General features: G+C 44.5%; 1 protein-coding gene across 2 annotated transcripts in view; it reads right to left on the bottom strand.

Moving 5' to 3' along the window:
• Window positions 1-12288, bottom strand: part of Mrps35 (mitochondrial ribosomal protein S35) — a 29065-nt gene extending 16777 nt beyond the window's left edge. Inside the window, exons 1-4 of one of the 2 annotated variants that reach the window (XM_021191295.1) lie at window positions 12164-12288; window positions 7227-7264; window positions 5063-5230; window positions 2832-2892 (exon numbers count right to left, since the gene is read on the bottom strand). In XM_021191295.1, the coding sequence (XP_021046954.1) occupies window positions 2832-2892; window positions 5063-5230; window positions 7227-7264; window positions 12164-12269 (373 nt within the window). In that variant the 5' untranslated portion in view covers window positions 12270-12288. Of the gene's footprint in view, window positions 1-2831; window positions 2893-5062; window positions 5231-7226; window positions 7265-11562; window positions 11849-12163 lie in introns of those variants that run through there. The other variant, XM_029535535.1, reaches the window with a different exon arrangement.
• Between the last annotated feature and the right edge of the window lie 2528 nt (window positions 12289-14816).

Genomic DNA, 14816 nt, shown 5'->3' with positions numbered 1-14816 from the left:
CGCACACACACACACACACACACACCACAGCAAGCATCTGCCCTAACACATACATGCACACACGCACACACCACAGCAAGCATCTGCCCTAACACATGCATGCTCACACACGCGCACGCGCGCACACACACACACATACACACACCACAGCAAGCACCTGCCCTAACACATGCATGCATGCACACACACACACACACACACACACACACACACACACTCACAGACACACACTCACACACAAAATCACTTTTTGTCAATGTTCTAAAACAATCAACCAAGTCAAACCTGTAATCCCAACACTCTGGAGGCAGAAAGACTGAATGCTGCATGGTAGAGGCCAGTTTGTCCTACACAGCAACTTTCGGATCAACCTGGGTCACATAACAAGACCTGTCTCAAAACAATTAAAGAAAAAAAAAACCCAACTCCAGGATAGCTCTTTGCTATGTAGTAGCCCGTTGCTGGCCCTACTGATCACACTGCTATCCAGCATCTGCCTGCACGGTTAAGTCTGAGCCTCGGTCATTTAAATCCATTGACAAAACTGCAGTGTTCTCTCCAGTCTACACAAGTGCTTTCTCTAACTCAACAAGTCCTCACCCTGCCTACAAGCAAGAATCATGGCTCGGTGGCCTGTCAAGTCTTGGTGTCTGTGGGACACCTGCCCAGATTGTTGGGTATCTGGAGACCTCTAAAACAGGGCAGCAATTGCTACTACTCTTGGTTAACCATCAGAACTTGAAAGGAAGACGGTATTGCTGAAGACAACGTGATCACAGGACATGAAGAAGCCACATGGGTACCAACCAGGAAGCTTTCTCCCCAATGGGTAGTTAGCACAATTCCAGAAGTTGCTACACAGGCAGCTGGGGTAAAAATCATCAACAGTCTTGCCCAACTATAAGCCACAAGTTACAGTAACAAATGATGTGGCAACAGGCATTATGTAGGTAACTACTTTCTGATTGGATTTCAGGTCTGTTCCATAGGAGGAAACACATGCCCATACTTAAACCTGGTCAAGAACCCCTGAGTGGGGACCTCACAGGACCCAGGGTGAACTGCTATGATCTGGCTAAAGGACACAATGTTAAACTGCCCTCCGCATCCACATCTCTATACCAATAAACTAGGCAAGCTCTAGGACCACATCAAAGCAGCACTGTGCAGGGGACAGTGGTTAAGTCAAATTCACAACTGGCTAAGTGTCTGTCTGTGGGATGCTCTGCTCAGCTCAGCTATCAGTGGGACATGGACAGTGCAGTCCCACCCCACCCCACCCCAAGACTTATCCACCATCATAGCAGATGGGGTGGGAATGCTGAAAAAGCCAAGGTCAGGGAAAAGCAGACTGAAACTGCCCTCTGGACACGAAAAGAACTGCTGTGCTCACAAACTCTCAGCGGCTGTGGCTGCCCACACAAGATCACGCTAGTCATGGGGAGTGGGGAGGGACTAAGTCCCCACCCCTAGCTGAGGAGCTATTGGTAGCCTGTGTTTTCTTGGGGAATCAGATTTCCTTACCCATGCTACAGTGTGTGGGTGACCCTCACACTCATGAATATATGGGCAGAACAAAATGAATTCAACAGGTCATCTAATAAATAAATAAACAAATAGGTTATGAACTTGGGGCTGGAAGGTGTATCATGGTGGGATTAGGGTGAATATGACAAAATTATATTGCATGCATGTATAAAGTGTTCAAAGATAAGCAAATTATGTGTTTTTAAATGATATACCTTCACATTTGAACTCAGCCACTTTACAGAAGGAACAATATATAGGATGACCAACGACGTGATACAATGTAGCAAGTCAGTTTTGGGATAGATGAATGTACTGACCTGCAGAACAGTATTTTAGGAAAGATTCACAGTGGCTTCTTAGATTCATTTGGCAACTTCCATAAACGTGTTAGTCCACTCCAGTGGAAAGGGCAGTACACAATATAAACAGCACCAAACTCAAGTCACCCTGAGCCTCACACTCTTACAATAATAGCGGTCGCTGGTTTCTGCTACTGCACACCCATTAAATATCCATGACGATGTTTATCTCGTAATGTGAATGGAGCGGGGAACAGGGTCTACCATCTGGTAAGGGAAAAATATAGGTGGCTTTGGTTTTTGTTTTTTTTGTCTTGCTTGTTAGTTTGGTTTTTTGATAGTCAGATAGTCCAGGCTAGCTTCAAACTGTCCACCCTCTCAGCTCATCCTACTGAGAGTAAGGATTACAGGGTGCATAACTACACCTCCGTTTCAACCTATTTATTTTTTATGATCTTATAGTATTCAGGAAAAAAAAATATTTGTAAAATGGCTTAGAGATAGTGGCTTTGCAGTTAAGAGCACTGGCTGTTCTTCCAAAGGGAAGGACCTAGGTTTGATTCCCAGTACCCAGTGGTGGCTGACAACCACTCTAACTCTAACTTCAGGAGATCTGAGACCCCTTTCTGTCCTCCTTGCATGCATATGGTGCACAAATATACATGCAGGTAAAAACATCCACACACAAGACCATGGTAATATTAACAAACATAAATTGCTTATACACTTAACATCTTGAACAATGAACAAAGCTTTGTTTAATAGAGAGAGGCAGGAAAGTGGTGACCTCCTGGAGCCCTAGCATTTAACAGGCTGAGTTAGGGGTACTATGAATTTTGGGTTAGCTTGGGCAATATCCAGGCCAACCTGGGCTACCTAGCAAACAAGAACAAGACCCTATCAACAAGTCAAAATTAACGGAAAAAGAGACAGAGACTCAGAACATGACGCATCTCCTTAGGCCTGAGACCCTTTGCTGTATGTTCCCAGAAGAAAACGTACCTTTCAGCGCTGCACAGTGCCTTTTAATTGCCACAGGAGTCAAATGCAGAAAATTTGGGATCTAAAACAGAGATGTTTTAAAAGGATAAATTACAGCCAAATTTCTCTTCCCCTAATCCCTACCACCTAGAGTCTCACTATGTTTCCTGGATAATTTTAATCTTATAAGCTCACGTGGCCTTCCTGCTTCAGTCTCGTGAGTGGCTGGGACTCCAGGCACCCATCACTATGCCAGCTATGCCAGAAACACATGAAAAGGATCATATTCCTATAAACTAAACCTAGGCCCAATGAGTCATCTAAATAAAACATGACAGTGACAGCTCTTCTATAGCATCAGATCTAAGCACAGGTATCAGGACCAGAAGTAGATCCAGTATGGACATGCTGGAGTCCGACAGCCCGTTGTCTTGTAAGAGCAACCATGTTAAAGAACCAACCCTTTCATAACACTCTTTATGCCGTGCACCTACAACATTCAAGTACAGCTGCAGAATGAAACTGAAGGCGTGCAGCATGCGTTAGCTCACACTTGCAATTCCAGCATTCAGGAACGCTGAGACAGGAAGATCATAACAACAAGGTCATCTGGGACCACACAGCAATATAGTCTCAAAGATGAAAGGAATAATAATAATAATGGTTCTGAGAGCATTAAGGGCGGCAATCTGTCAATCACACAATTCTTCAAGAAACCTGGTATATTATTTTTACTTTGCACGTAATAAATACTTTATAAACTGAATGGACAAAGCTAGCAAAATCTTGACTAAATCATTGATTCTATTTATTAATTAATTTATTTTTTGAGAAACGGTCTCCTATAGTCCAGGATAGCCTGGAACTTGTTATGAACACCTGATCCTTCTGCCTCAGCCTCCCACGTGCTGGTGTTGCGAGGATGTCCCACCATGCAAGCTCTTAACCAGTTTAATAAAGTAAGGAATACACTGACATGGTGTAGCACAAAGTCAAGCAAAATTTAGGAAAGGTCAAAGATTTGATTCCTTCAATAAGAAACTGTTGCCAGCATAGTTTTAAAAATTATTTAAGTGCTTTTTTTTTTTAATTTTCTTTTTTATGAATACAAATGTTTTGCCTGCATGTATATATTTGTACTGTACATGCCTGGTGCTGGAGGAGTAAAGTCAGAAGTAAGCTTTGAATCCCCTGGGACTGGAGTTACAGATGGTCATGAGCCACCATGTGGGTGCTGGGAATCAAGCTCAGGTCCTCTGGAAGAGCAGCCAGTGCTCCTAACTGCTGATCCACTCTCCAGCCCCTACCAGCATACTTTATATAATAATGTTAAGCAAGCAAAAAGTAATTTATCTTAAACTCATTTGGAAAGAAAAACTAAAAAGCAGAAAGCTACTCTACAAACTATGCCATGAATTTTGAATATTGATCAGAAAATATTTACTTAAAATCCAGTGAAAAAGAGGAACAACACACTGGCATTATGGGATGGGTGGCTTTTTTTTTTTTTTTTTTTGCTGTTATTCTTTTATTTTGAAACATAAAAATATAAGGCTTGGGATCACAAAAGGGAAAAATAATCGCTGATGTTGCTGAGGCTGTGAGTATGCTCAGTGCCACCACCTCAGGGACAGATGGCTTTATACTAAGGTCTCTTCCTCTAAAGACCGGTTTCTATCAGTGTTCGCCTTCCTGTCTCTGGAAATGCTCTCCCTGGCAGTTCACACTCACCCCACTTTGTAGGACACCCCTTTCCCTGGCAATTCACACTCATCCACTTTGTAGGGCACCCCTTTCCCTGGCAGTTCACACTCACCCACTTTGTAGGGCACCCCTTTCCCTGCTCTGCTCCTCCTTTCTTTTAGCAAATTTTTATAATTCTGGCACCTGGGAGGGGGGAGCAGAAGCAGAAGAAAGATGCTGAGTTCAAGGCCACTCTGGGTATGACGGTCTCAATGGGTCTGTGTGGAACCTGTGCTTCCTGATCTTCAGAGTCAGTTGATTTTCCCCTCCTTAGTTACACTTGAACGTTACAATAGAAAAGGCCACCAGAAGCCACAGGATTGACCAATCTTTACTAAATGCCTATGACTCTAAGTCTTCTTTACCATGAGCAAAGTCTATCATTACCTGAAATAGAGATCTAAAACATAATGTGCTGCTCTCTCTACTGGATGTTTCACACAAGGGATGGGGTGGGTCAGGGATAAGCACTCCTGAGGAGCTGGCTGAGCCCTGATCCCACCACTTACCTTTAAAAGCTCTAGATTCCCTTCCTTTGCCAAGGGCACACCCTTCTTTACTGGATATCCCATTCGAACAGGTAGAGGAACAGCTGAGGGTTTAAACGGTGCGGCAGTGGGGTAAACACTGGGCCAGTCCTGATCAACATCCATCTTCTCCGTCCTAGGAGGTAGTGCCTAAGAAACATGACATATTTAAAATCTTTCAATATAAACATTCTTTAATTTTATGACAAAATCTGTAATTAAAATACATAAAAGTTGAACTACCCTATACAAAACCATATTTCAAAGACTACAAGGAACTGAGAAAGGTCCTTGCTGTGCACAACTAGCAATCTGAATTTGACCCTCGTCTGACCTCCACACACCATACACACATGTGCCCCCACACCACACACAAACAGTAGTAAGTAAAATACGCCAATTTCCAACAAATCTGTTGTTCGAGTAATAAACACTAACTCAGCATAAATTTCTGCACAGCTGCTTCAAATGATGACAAGAGCTCCTTTAATGTCACAGTTCCTTCACAAGGATTAATTAATTTATGAAGTTTTAAACTTACATCCATGATGTAAATCAAACATGAGGAAGTGTTAAGAACTTACAGACAGGGCTGGGGACAGACAGGGCTGGGGACATGGTCAGGTGGCAGGGTGCTGCTTAGCATGCACAAAGGCCTGGATTAGACCCCAGCAACTAGGTATGGTAGTGCACACCTAAAATGCCAGCTGCTGGGAAGTGGTCAGAAGTTCTAAGTCGGGGGCTGGAGAAATGGCTCAACAGTTAAGAGCACTTGCTGCTCTCAACGAGAACTTAGGTTCAGTTCCCAGCACCCACATGGTGGCTCACAACAGTCTGTAACTCCAATGTCAGGCAATCTGATACCCTCTTATAGCGTCCCTGGATACTAGGCACATACATAGTGCACATACACACACACAGGCAAAACACTCATATAGATAAAATAAAAATGAATACATCTTTAAACTTTTTTTTTTTAAAGTTCTAGGTCATACATACATCTTACAGAGCAAGTTTGAGGCCATCATGGGCTATAGGAGTCCCTGCCTCAAAAGGGGGAGGAAGCCATGGCAGTAGGTCTGGGGTAGTGGGGAGGAACTTGGGAATAAGGAAGATACGACAGTGTAAACATTTACAGGCCTGTGAGATAGCTCAGCAAGTAAAGGTGTGCGCCAGCAAGCCTGACATTCTGAGTTCGGTCCTGAGACGCACACAGTAGAGAGCACTGACTCCTCAAAGTTGTCCTCTGAGCTCCACACATATGCCGCAGCGTGCACACATGCACACATTCACACACACAACAAACATTCTCACACATAATTACATGCAATTTAAATTTTTAAAAAAATAAAGAGCAAGCATTTGAGATAAATTAATGAAGGTTAAACAGGTTTTAAAATGCATAACCTCTCCTAGGCCCAGAGATAAATGACTTGACAGCCTAGCCAATCTAATTAACACACATGTGTATTTTAAAGTGTTAGATAGAAGGGGATGGCCCCATATAGAAGCTAGGATTTAGGGTAAGCATGGCTCAGTGGTTGAGAGCATTTACTGTTCTTGCAAAGGACCCAAGTTCTGTCCCTATCGCCCACATCAGAACCACTTGTAGCTGCAGTTCCGGGAGTCTTATGTCCTCTTCTGGCCTGCACAGGCACCCGACTGGTATGCATAAACTTACGCATACACAAATACACATTAGTAAATAAAAGTAAATACTTTGTAAAGGTAGGGTTAGACTGGCAAAATTTAGTCATGCCATCTAAATTTCAACATCAGGGTGGTACATGTCCCAAAGTGGGAAATATCCCTCTGAAAATGACTGCCCTAGGTAACCACGGCCTGGGCCTTGGACTCCATGCTCATCAACTGACCTGAACTCCTAACGATGCCCAGAGGATAAAGACTGGTAGGAATAGTGCTGACCACTGAAAGCATCATCAAGCAGTCTGTGTCCTGGGAGCACCTGCTTTCTGGTGTGTCTGAGGGAGTCTGCTTTCTAGAGCTGATGATTTGAAGGCTGACTCCTAGCAAGGACTGGGAGCTGCCCGAGAGATTGTGAAGCCTCCTCTGGGCACAGCCTCCACCTCGCCTCAGGGCTTTAGAAACCATTAGAATAGAGCAGAGTAAATAAATTCACGTGTACCTTTCTCCTCATCGGCCTTTCACTTCTGGATACCGTACCTAAAAGACAAGAATTTATAGTGAACCATTGTTCAAAATCACTGGCTTACAGTTCTAACATAACTTAAGATATTTAATAACATGAAAATGGAACAATAACCTGCTTTCTTCAAGTTTTGAATAAGGGGGATAAAGAAAACTCCATGGCAATTATGATACAGTGAACTCATCATCTAAAGATATACATCCTCTTCCTTCAGAGTCTGTAGCCCAGGCTGGTTCTTAACTTGCTGCAACCCTCCTGCCTCGGTCTCCCAAGTGCAATTGCAGTGCAACATCCATACCCAGCTAAGAAAGTATTTTCTCTAATTCCAAGCTTCATAGTACAGTAAGTTCATTTTCTGACAATAACTAGTGAAAGTTTTCTGAATCTTTAAAGATAGCTGATTTGAAATGTCCAATGATAAAAATTATCAATAACAAAACTCATGAACAGAACATTTAAGTCACAGGACTGTAGAAGTGGTTGGAGTCTTCACATACCAAAAGTACTTCTATCATAGTTAAACAAATGCTTTGCTGTAGAAACAGCAACACTAAGAAATTCTTCATAGATTATCCTAGACTACTCCTTATCACTTACTTAGCCTTACTCACTATGACAAATAAAAGTATTACTGGTTTTTTTTAGAGGCCACTTTTAGTCAAGAAAATCAAAGGACAAGATAAGGTGAATGCAGCATAGCACGCAAGATTCCTCATGTTTTGGTCCACTGTCTCCAGCCTTACCTTTAAGAGCTCCACAGCTGCAAGGAGCTTTCAGTAACAAGCCATGACCCCAGCCCTGTCTCCAACGATAAACTCTGTTCTCTGCCTGGAACACAGTTCCCATGATCCTGGTTCTTCTCCTTCCCTGTCCCTACTCTGTTTCTTCATCTGACATATTTCTGTTCATCCCACAATGCTCATTCTTTCAAAAATCGAGGGCTACTGTTCATCACAAACCAGGAACACAGTACTGAGTACAACACAGCTTTTGCTCTCAGTATTGTTGCTGCAGTCTATAGCCTGCAGACGGCCTGGCCCCATGGCTGACACCTGTGCTGCTAGCCTGCAGGTGGTCTGTCATGAGATGTCTCTACTTTCCCAACTATGAGAATCAAGTCTCCTAGGGAATCCCTTTTCAGTTTATTACCTGTCCTGGTTAGGTTTTCTATTGCTGCAATGAAACACCATAACCAAAAAGCAACTTGGAAAGGTAGTTTATTTGGCTTACACTTCCACATCATAGTCCATCATTGAATGAAGTCACAACAGGAACTTGAACAAGACAGGATGCTGGAGGCAGATGCTGATGCAGAGGCCTTGAAGGAAAGCTGCTTACTGGCTTACTCAGCCTGCTTTCTTATAGAACCCAGGACTACCAGCCCAAGGCACCACAATGAGCTGAGCCTTCCCCATCAATCACTAATTAAGAAAATGCCCTATAACTGGAACCTATGGAGTCATTTTCTCAACAGAGGTTCCCCCCTTTGAGATGACTCTACCTTGTGTCAAGCTGATATGAAACTAACCAGGACAATTCACCCCCTGTCAACTTAACACACAAAAGTATCACTATTAAGCTATAACCTTTCCTTCTTGTTCATCCCCAAGACAACAACATCAAAACCACAATATAAAACATTTGACAAACTTTAAAAGTCCCAGTCTTTACAAACTTAAACACTTTAAAATTCAGTCTTTTGAAAATCCAAAGTTTCTTTTAAAATCTAAAATCTCTTTAAAATTTAGTCCCTTAGATGAGGGCTTCTGTTAAATCAAAGTTAACCACTTTCTTACTTCAAGAGGGAAGAATCAGGGCACAGTCACAATCTGAACAAAGCAAAACCAAACTCTAAAAGTATACACAACGCAACATTCAATTATCTGGGACTCACTCATGATCTTCTGGGCTGCTCCAAAAGGCTGGGGTCACCTCTCTGGCTCCCCCCTCTGCAACACACGCAGACTGTCTTCTATGCCCAGGCAGCTCCACTTCACAAGTGCTACTGTCTGCTCTTGGTGGTCATCTCGTGGTATTGGCATCTCCAAAATATCTAGGGTCTCCTGCTGCAACTGGGTTGCACTTTCTCCAACTGCCTCTGGGCTATCTTCCTGGTGTAAAACCTCAAGTTTTCTCCACGACCCCTTAAACCTGGCACTTCCAATGCTGCTCCAGCTGCACCTTCAATGGCCTCTGCTGGCCTCTCACAGTGCCAAGCCTCAGCTGCTCTCCGTAAGCCCCTCATGCTGTCAAAACCAGTACCACCTTATGCTATTAAGTTCAGCTGCTCAGTTGAACGACAACTCTGGCCACATCTGGAACACAACATCTCTGAGATGACTCTGAGACACACTTCTCGGACTTCACCTCAGTGATGCCGGTCTCTTCTTAATCACGGCTAATTTCCCAGCTCAGCAACAACCGTTCCAGGAAAACAAAGGTTTTATTTTAGTGGTTCTTGTCCCTTGTGAATCACAGCTGATTCTTCAGCTCCAGCTGACCAGAACCACAGATTCTTGACACAGATGGCCCAGTTAGTATCTTTGCTTCCCTCAGAAACTTCATGAGTCAGGCTTCATCTCTGCACTGCTCTCAACATTCTTATCTTATTCTAAGCTTTGACAAAACAGCCCACCGAGCTCTTAACACTCAATGGCACTTCTGTTCCAAAGTTCCAAAGTCCTTCCACAATCCTCCCTAAAATGTGGTCAAGTCTGTCACAGCAATACCCAACACCCATCCATCCACTCCACAGGTGTGATTCTCTCTGGAGAACACTGAATAAGAAGTGGGCAATATCTCCTAGAAGACACACACTTAAAGCTGTAGACTGGGAGCCAATGAAAGGTAGTTATAGAAACAGCCAGGTGGGAGAATATCTGAAGACAGCAGAGAATGCTTCGGCAGGCCACATGCCAAAACTAGGTCAATGCAAAGATTAGCACAGTCCTGCACACGGATGACAGACAGATTCATGAAGGGGTCCATACTTTTACAACTTAGTAACATTTCATCCTGTGGGTTTTAGAAAAATAGACTTTCAAGGCAGTACTTGCCTCTCAGCTAGACTATGACATTGATTATACATTTTGTTCTTGAGGTTGACAATCTATGCCTTGAAGGATGTTTTCATTAAGAAAACCTCAAATCAGGTTAAAAATTTCATAACGAACTCTAGAGTGTGAGAAGAGAGGCAGCCCTAGTGGGTGATGGGAGAATTCTAGAAACCCCAACTACTTGGTGCCTGAGCTTTGACTGGGCACAGTTCATGGTCCTGAAGTGAACTTGGGGCACGTGGAGCTTGTTTGCTTGAATTTCTAAGAGGAATTCCTCTTTCAATAATGGAAGTCTGAGTATTCCAAAATACTAAACCTTGGCCGGAAGGTAGAGTTATGCAAGTACATTTCAGGAATCAGAAACACTGCTAAAAGAAGTCTTAGTCCCTGCCATGGTGGGACAATCTATGAGCTTTTTATGGTACTATTCACTTTGGGGCTGAATCTACAAAGAAATGGGCATCATCCCGTCCTGAGTGAGGCAGACCGGGAATGCCTGCAACACCAGACTCGGTCTTCACAGCACGAGGGGACGCTTGCTACTGAGATGATTATTCCTACAGTGCCAAACACCTGGCCACAGCTGCATTTAGTTCACATCACCAAATACCCCTCTTATCTGACCTTATAGATTAGAGAGAGCACAGACACCAGAAACAAGTAAACAAACTCGGTTTCAGTATGGCTGACATTGAAAAAAAGGACAACTGAAGAGGGTAACCATATTTAATGTGCTTCCACAAGACAGGCTTGGCAAAGGGTTTCTAATCCCTCTAAACAGCACTAACACTCATCCAACGGCTCAGGAAAGGGTTTATCTTCAAGGCCCACATCAAATCCATCAGTAAATCCTATTTGGCTTCATCCTCAAATTACATCCTATGAGGCAAGCCACCTTCTGCACTGTTACCATCATCTTGCTAGGAATACAACACCCTCCAAATAGGTCTTGCAGTCTCACCCTACTGAAGTGAGTCACCACACAGATGCCAGTGATCCTTCACAAGTAGAAACCATGTCACTTCTCTATTCTAGTGTGATCCTCGAACGCTCCCATATACTTAAAGCTCAGCCCACTACTCTGACATCTTGGATTGCCACTCCACCCTTTCCTTGAACTGCTCTGCCCCGGTGTCCCTTTCTTTTCCTTGATCACGTCTAACCTCTTTGAGAAGAACAACGCTCTTCTCTCAAATCGTTGTGACTGCTCCAACTTCTTTTCCTCTGGGAGGTCTCTCCTCACTATTTCAGCTTACCTTATAGCCACTTCTTCAACAGCCTATCGTTTTCAATACTCTGCTTTCTTTTTCTTCGTGATAGTAAGTTTTATTGTTCCCGTTTGCCTGTGTTTACGCGCTAGTTCAAAACTTTGATAGACTGGCAGCCTCTGCAACTCTGCCTAACACACTTAAGGGAATAAAAGAGCGAAAACTTGGCGAGGGACACATCTCAGGACTACGAGGAGCCACTGTGATGTATTAAGTAATCTGTAATTGACCCGGAAATCACTTGTGGATTTTTTCAGCAAGGGAGTGGGAAGGCGCGGTGTGCTGTGAGCAGGGCTGCGGGAGAGGCGGCGGGGAAGGCCCTGGTGGCGGCAGTGCCCGCTCCCGGCCGGGCCTTTCCTGCTGCCCACTGTCGCACGCGGCTCCCGTCGCAGCTTCCCCTCCAGCCCCACGCCTGCACCGCCTCTCACACCGCAGCGCGCCCCGATCCCCTGCGGCGGGCCAGGCTCAGCGAACGCACTCGTGGAGACGCGCGACGACCTCCAGGGAAACACAGGAAGGTCGCGGCGCGCGCGGCCTCCCTTCTCCCCCCGCTCCCGTCCCCAGCCCGCGGCGGCGCACCCACACTCACGCGGGCCGGCTCTCGGAGCCGCGGGCCTGGCGACTGAGGAGAAGGTGCGCAGGCCGCGCGCTCCCGGGCTCAGGGTCTGCCTCAGCTGCAGCGCAGCGGCCGCCATGATGAAGGACGGCGAGCCGGAGCGGACAAGCGCCGCCGGGAGGGGGCGGGACGGGAAGTGTGTAACCTGCGAACGGAAGTGCACGGGGCAAAGGGATGGCCAAGCTGTGGCTCTTGGTTGGCTGGTGTGGAATGATGGGGACTCTGACCTACAAGTCTCACAGTCTATGAATACTGCTCTGATTTTGTTTGCTTGTTTTAATGGCTGCTCTAAGACGGTTTTCTCTTTTCCCTTTTATTTATGCATTTTATGTTTATTGGTGTTTTCCTGCATATCTCAGCACACCATGTGCCTGTATTGCCCACTGCGCCAGCAGAGGACATGGAGTTACGGAAATAATGAGCTTCCTCGTGGGTGCTGGCAACCGAACCTTAGTCCCTTGGAAGAGTAGTCCCTGCTCAATCAATGCACCACCTCTCCACCTCTTCAGCCCATTTTTTTCTTTCTTCCATTTTCTTCCTTTCTTCTTCTGCCCTTTTTCTTTACAATCATACTGCTCCAGTCTCCCAATTGCTGGAATATAGCATAACACCTAGCTTTACACTACATATATATTTTTTTAATTACTCTGTGTGTGTGTGTGTGTGTGTGTGTGTGTGCGCACACACACACACACACAGTTTAAGAGAACAGTTTAAGGGAATTAGTTCTTTGGTTCTCTCCCATCACCACCTAGGTTCTGAGGGTAAGGCTTTAACATTTTAGCAGGCTTTATACTTCTTGAATGACTGAAAATCCAACAGAGAAAGTAACAAGCACCAAAGGCAAAGGCCTTGGGGGCAGGGGACAACAAAATGGCACAGTGTGCCTGCACCCCCTACCAGTTTGTTTGTTTGTTTGTTCCAATGGCCTTTGGAACTAGATTGTTTGAATTTAAATTTTGACCTTGTCTTTTTTTGTATTGTTTTTGCAGTGGACCAGAAATGGATTCCAATGCAGAAAGGCTCATAACCTTAAGTAGCCCTTGCTTCAGAGGATCTGGCTTCCATGAGCACCTGCAGTCACGTGCACAGTCCTGTGGCTCACACACACAGATTTAAAATCATCTTTACAAGTAACACCTTTATAAAGTATCAATAGGCAAAGATGGTTTACAGTATAAAGCATGTATTAGTTTGCCAGCAGAAGTTTCTAAACTGTAATTTTTCAGCCGGAAAGGCTTTGGGAAGTACAATCATTCACTGGTGGCTTAAGTTCTTATTAAATTCTGCAAGGGGACTCCACATTTTCAGTTTTCATTGATCTCTACAGATTACATAGGTAATTCTGGGTAGAACAATTTAAACATTCTAAGCCTTCTTTTTTTAATGGTCTTTTACTAATTTGAAGCCAAGGTTAATATGAGGGATAATTTTTAATAAAAACTAAGTTCTTTATAAAAAGCATGTGAACAGAGTGCATCTGTTTCCAGATAAAATACCAATCTCCAGGCAGGGAGAGAGCACGCAGCCGCCTCAGTCACCAGAACAGTACTAGTTACATCATGAGATGGAGTCAAGGACGTGGATATGTGTTGGAGAGGGAAGACTGGAGGGGTGGCTCAGCACTTAAAAGCAGTGACTGCTCTTCTAGAGGACCCTAGTTTATTCCCAGCATCCATATGGTAACTCACAACCATCTGTAATGTGAGTTACAATGCCCTCTTCTGGCTTCCTCAGGTACCAGGCATGCATGAGTGCAAGGACATACGCGAAGGCAAAATGACCACACATAATAAATAAATAAATAAATAAATAACCTTTAAAAGAAGGGAAAAAAAGGCTCTCTATTGGGCATGGTAACACACACCTTTAACTCAAAAGGCAGGTGGTTTTCTGTGTGTTGGAGGCCAGCCTGGTCTATGTAGTGAGTTACAAGTCACCCAGTGATTGTCTTTAAAAAAAAAATGAAAAATAAATAAATAATCAAGCAAGCAAGCCCAGGATCATAGGATCAGAAGTGAAGAGGACACAAGATCTGCCCCAACACTGGAAGTAACTGGGACCAGTGGGACCCAGGCACCCAGGAATTTTGTCCGACCAGTGACACAGGTTTATTCTGGTCTGAGTGGGTGCCCTAAACAGACCTTGGACACAAACTCTGCAGCCAGTCCTACAACACCCAGAGTAAGCTCCACTCCCAGGCACTCTAATAAGTCCTGGATCAAAGGATCAGAGGTGCCCTGAGCAGACCTTGGGTGCTAAATCCACAGCCAGTCCCACAACACCCAGAAGTAGCTCCACTCTCAGGTGCTCTAACTTGCCCAGGATTCCAGGATCCTGGGATCCCAGGAACTTGGTCACACCAGGATCTCAGGGTCCCAGAGGCAGCTTGACTCCCAGGAGCTCTGACACACCCAGGATCTCAGGATTACAGAATCACAGGATCACAGAGAAAGCTGAACTCTGAGGAGTTCTGACATAACCAGGATCACAGCAAGGACAGACTCGAGTCAGATATAGGGAGGGCAGGTAGCAATAGTGATAATCAGATGGTGGGAGGAAAGCTCAAGAACATAAGCAACAGAAACCAAGGTTACTTGGCATCATCAGAACCCAATTCTCCCAC

The sequence above is a fragment of the Mus pahari genome, chromosome 2 (genome assembly GCF_900095145.1).
Source record: "Mus pahari chromosome 2, PAHARI_EIJ_v1.1, whole genome shotgun sequence".
Classification (NCBI taxonomy): Eukaryota; Metazoa; Chordata; class Mammalia; order Rodentia; family Muridae; genus Mus; species Mus pahari.
This window is presented reverse-complemented; position numbering and strand designations above follow the sequence as displayed.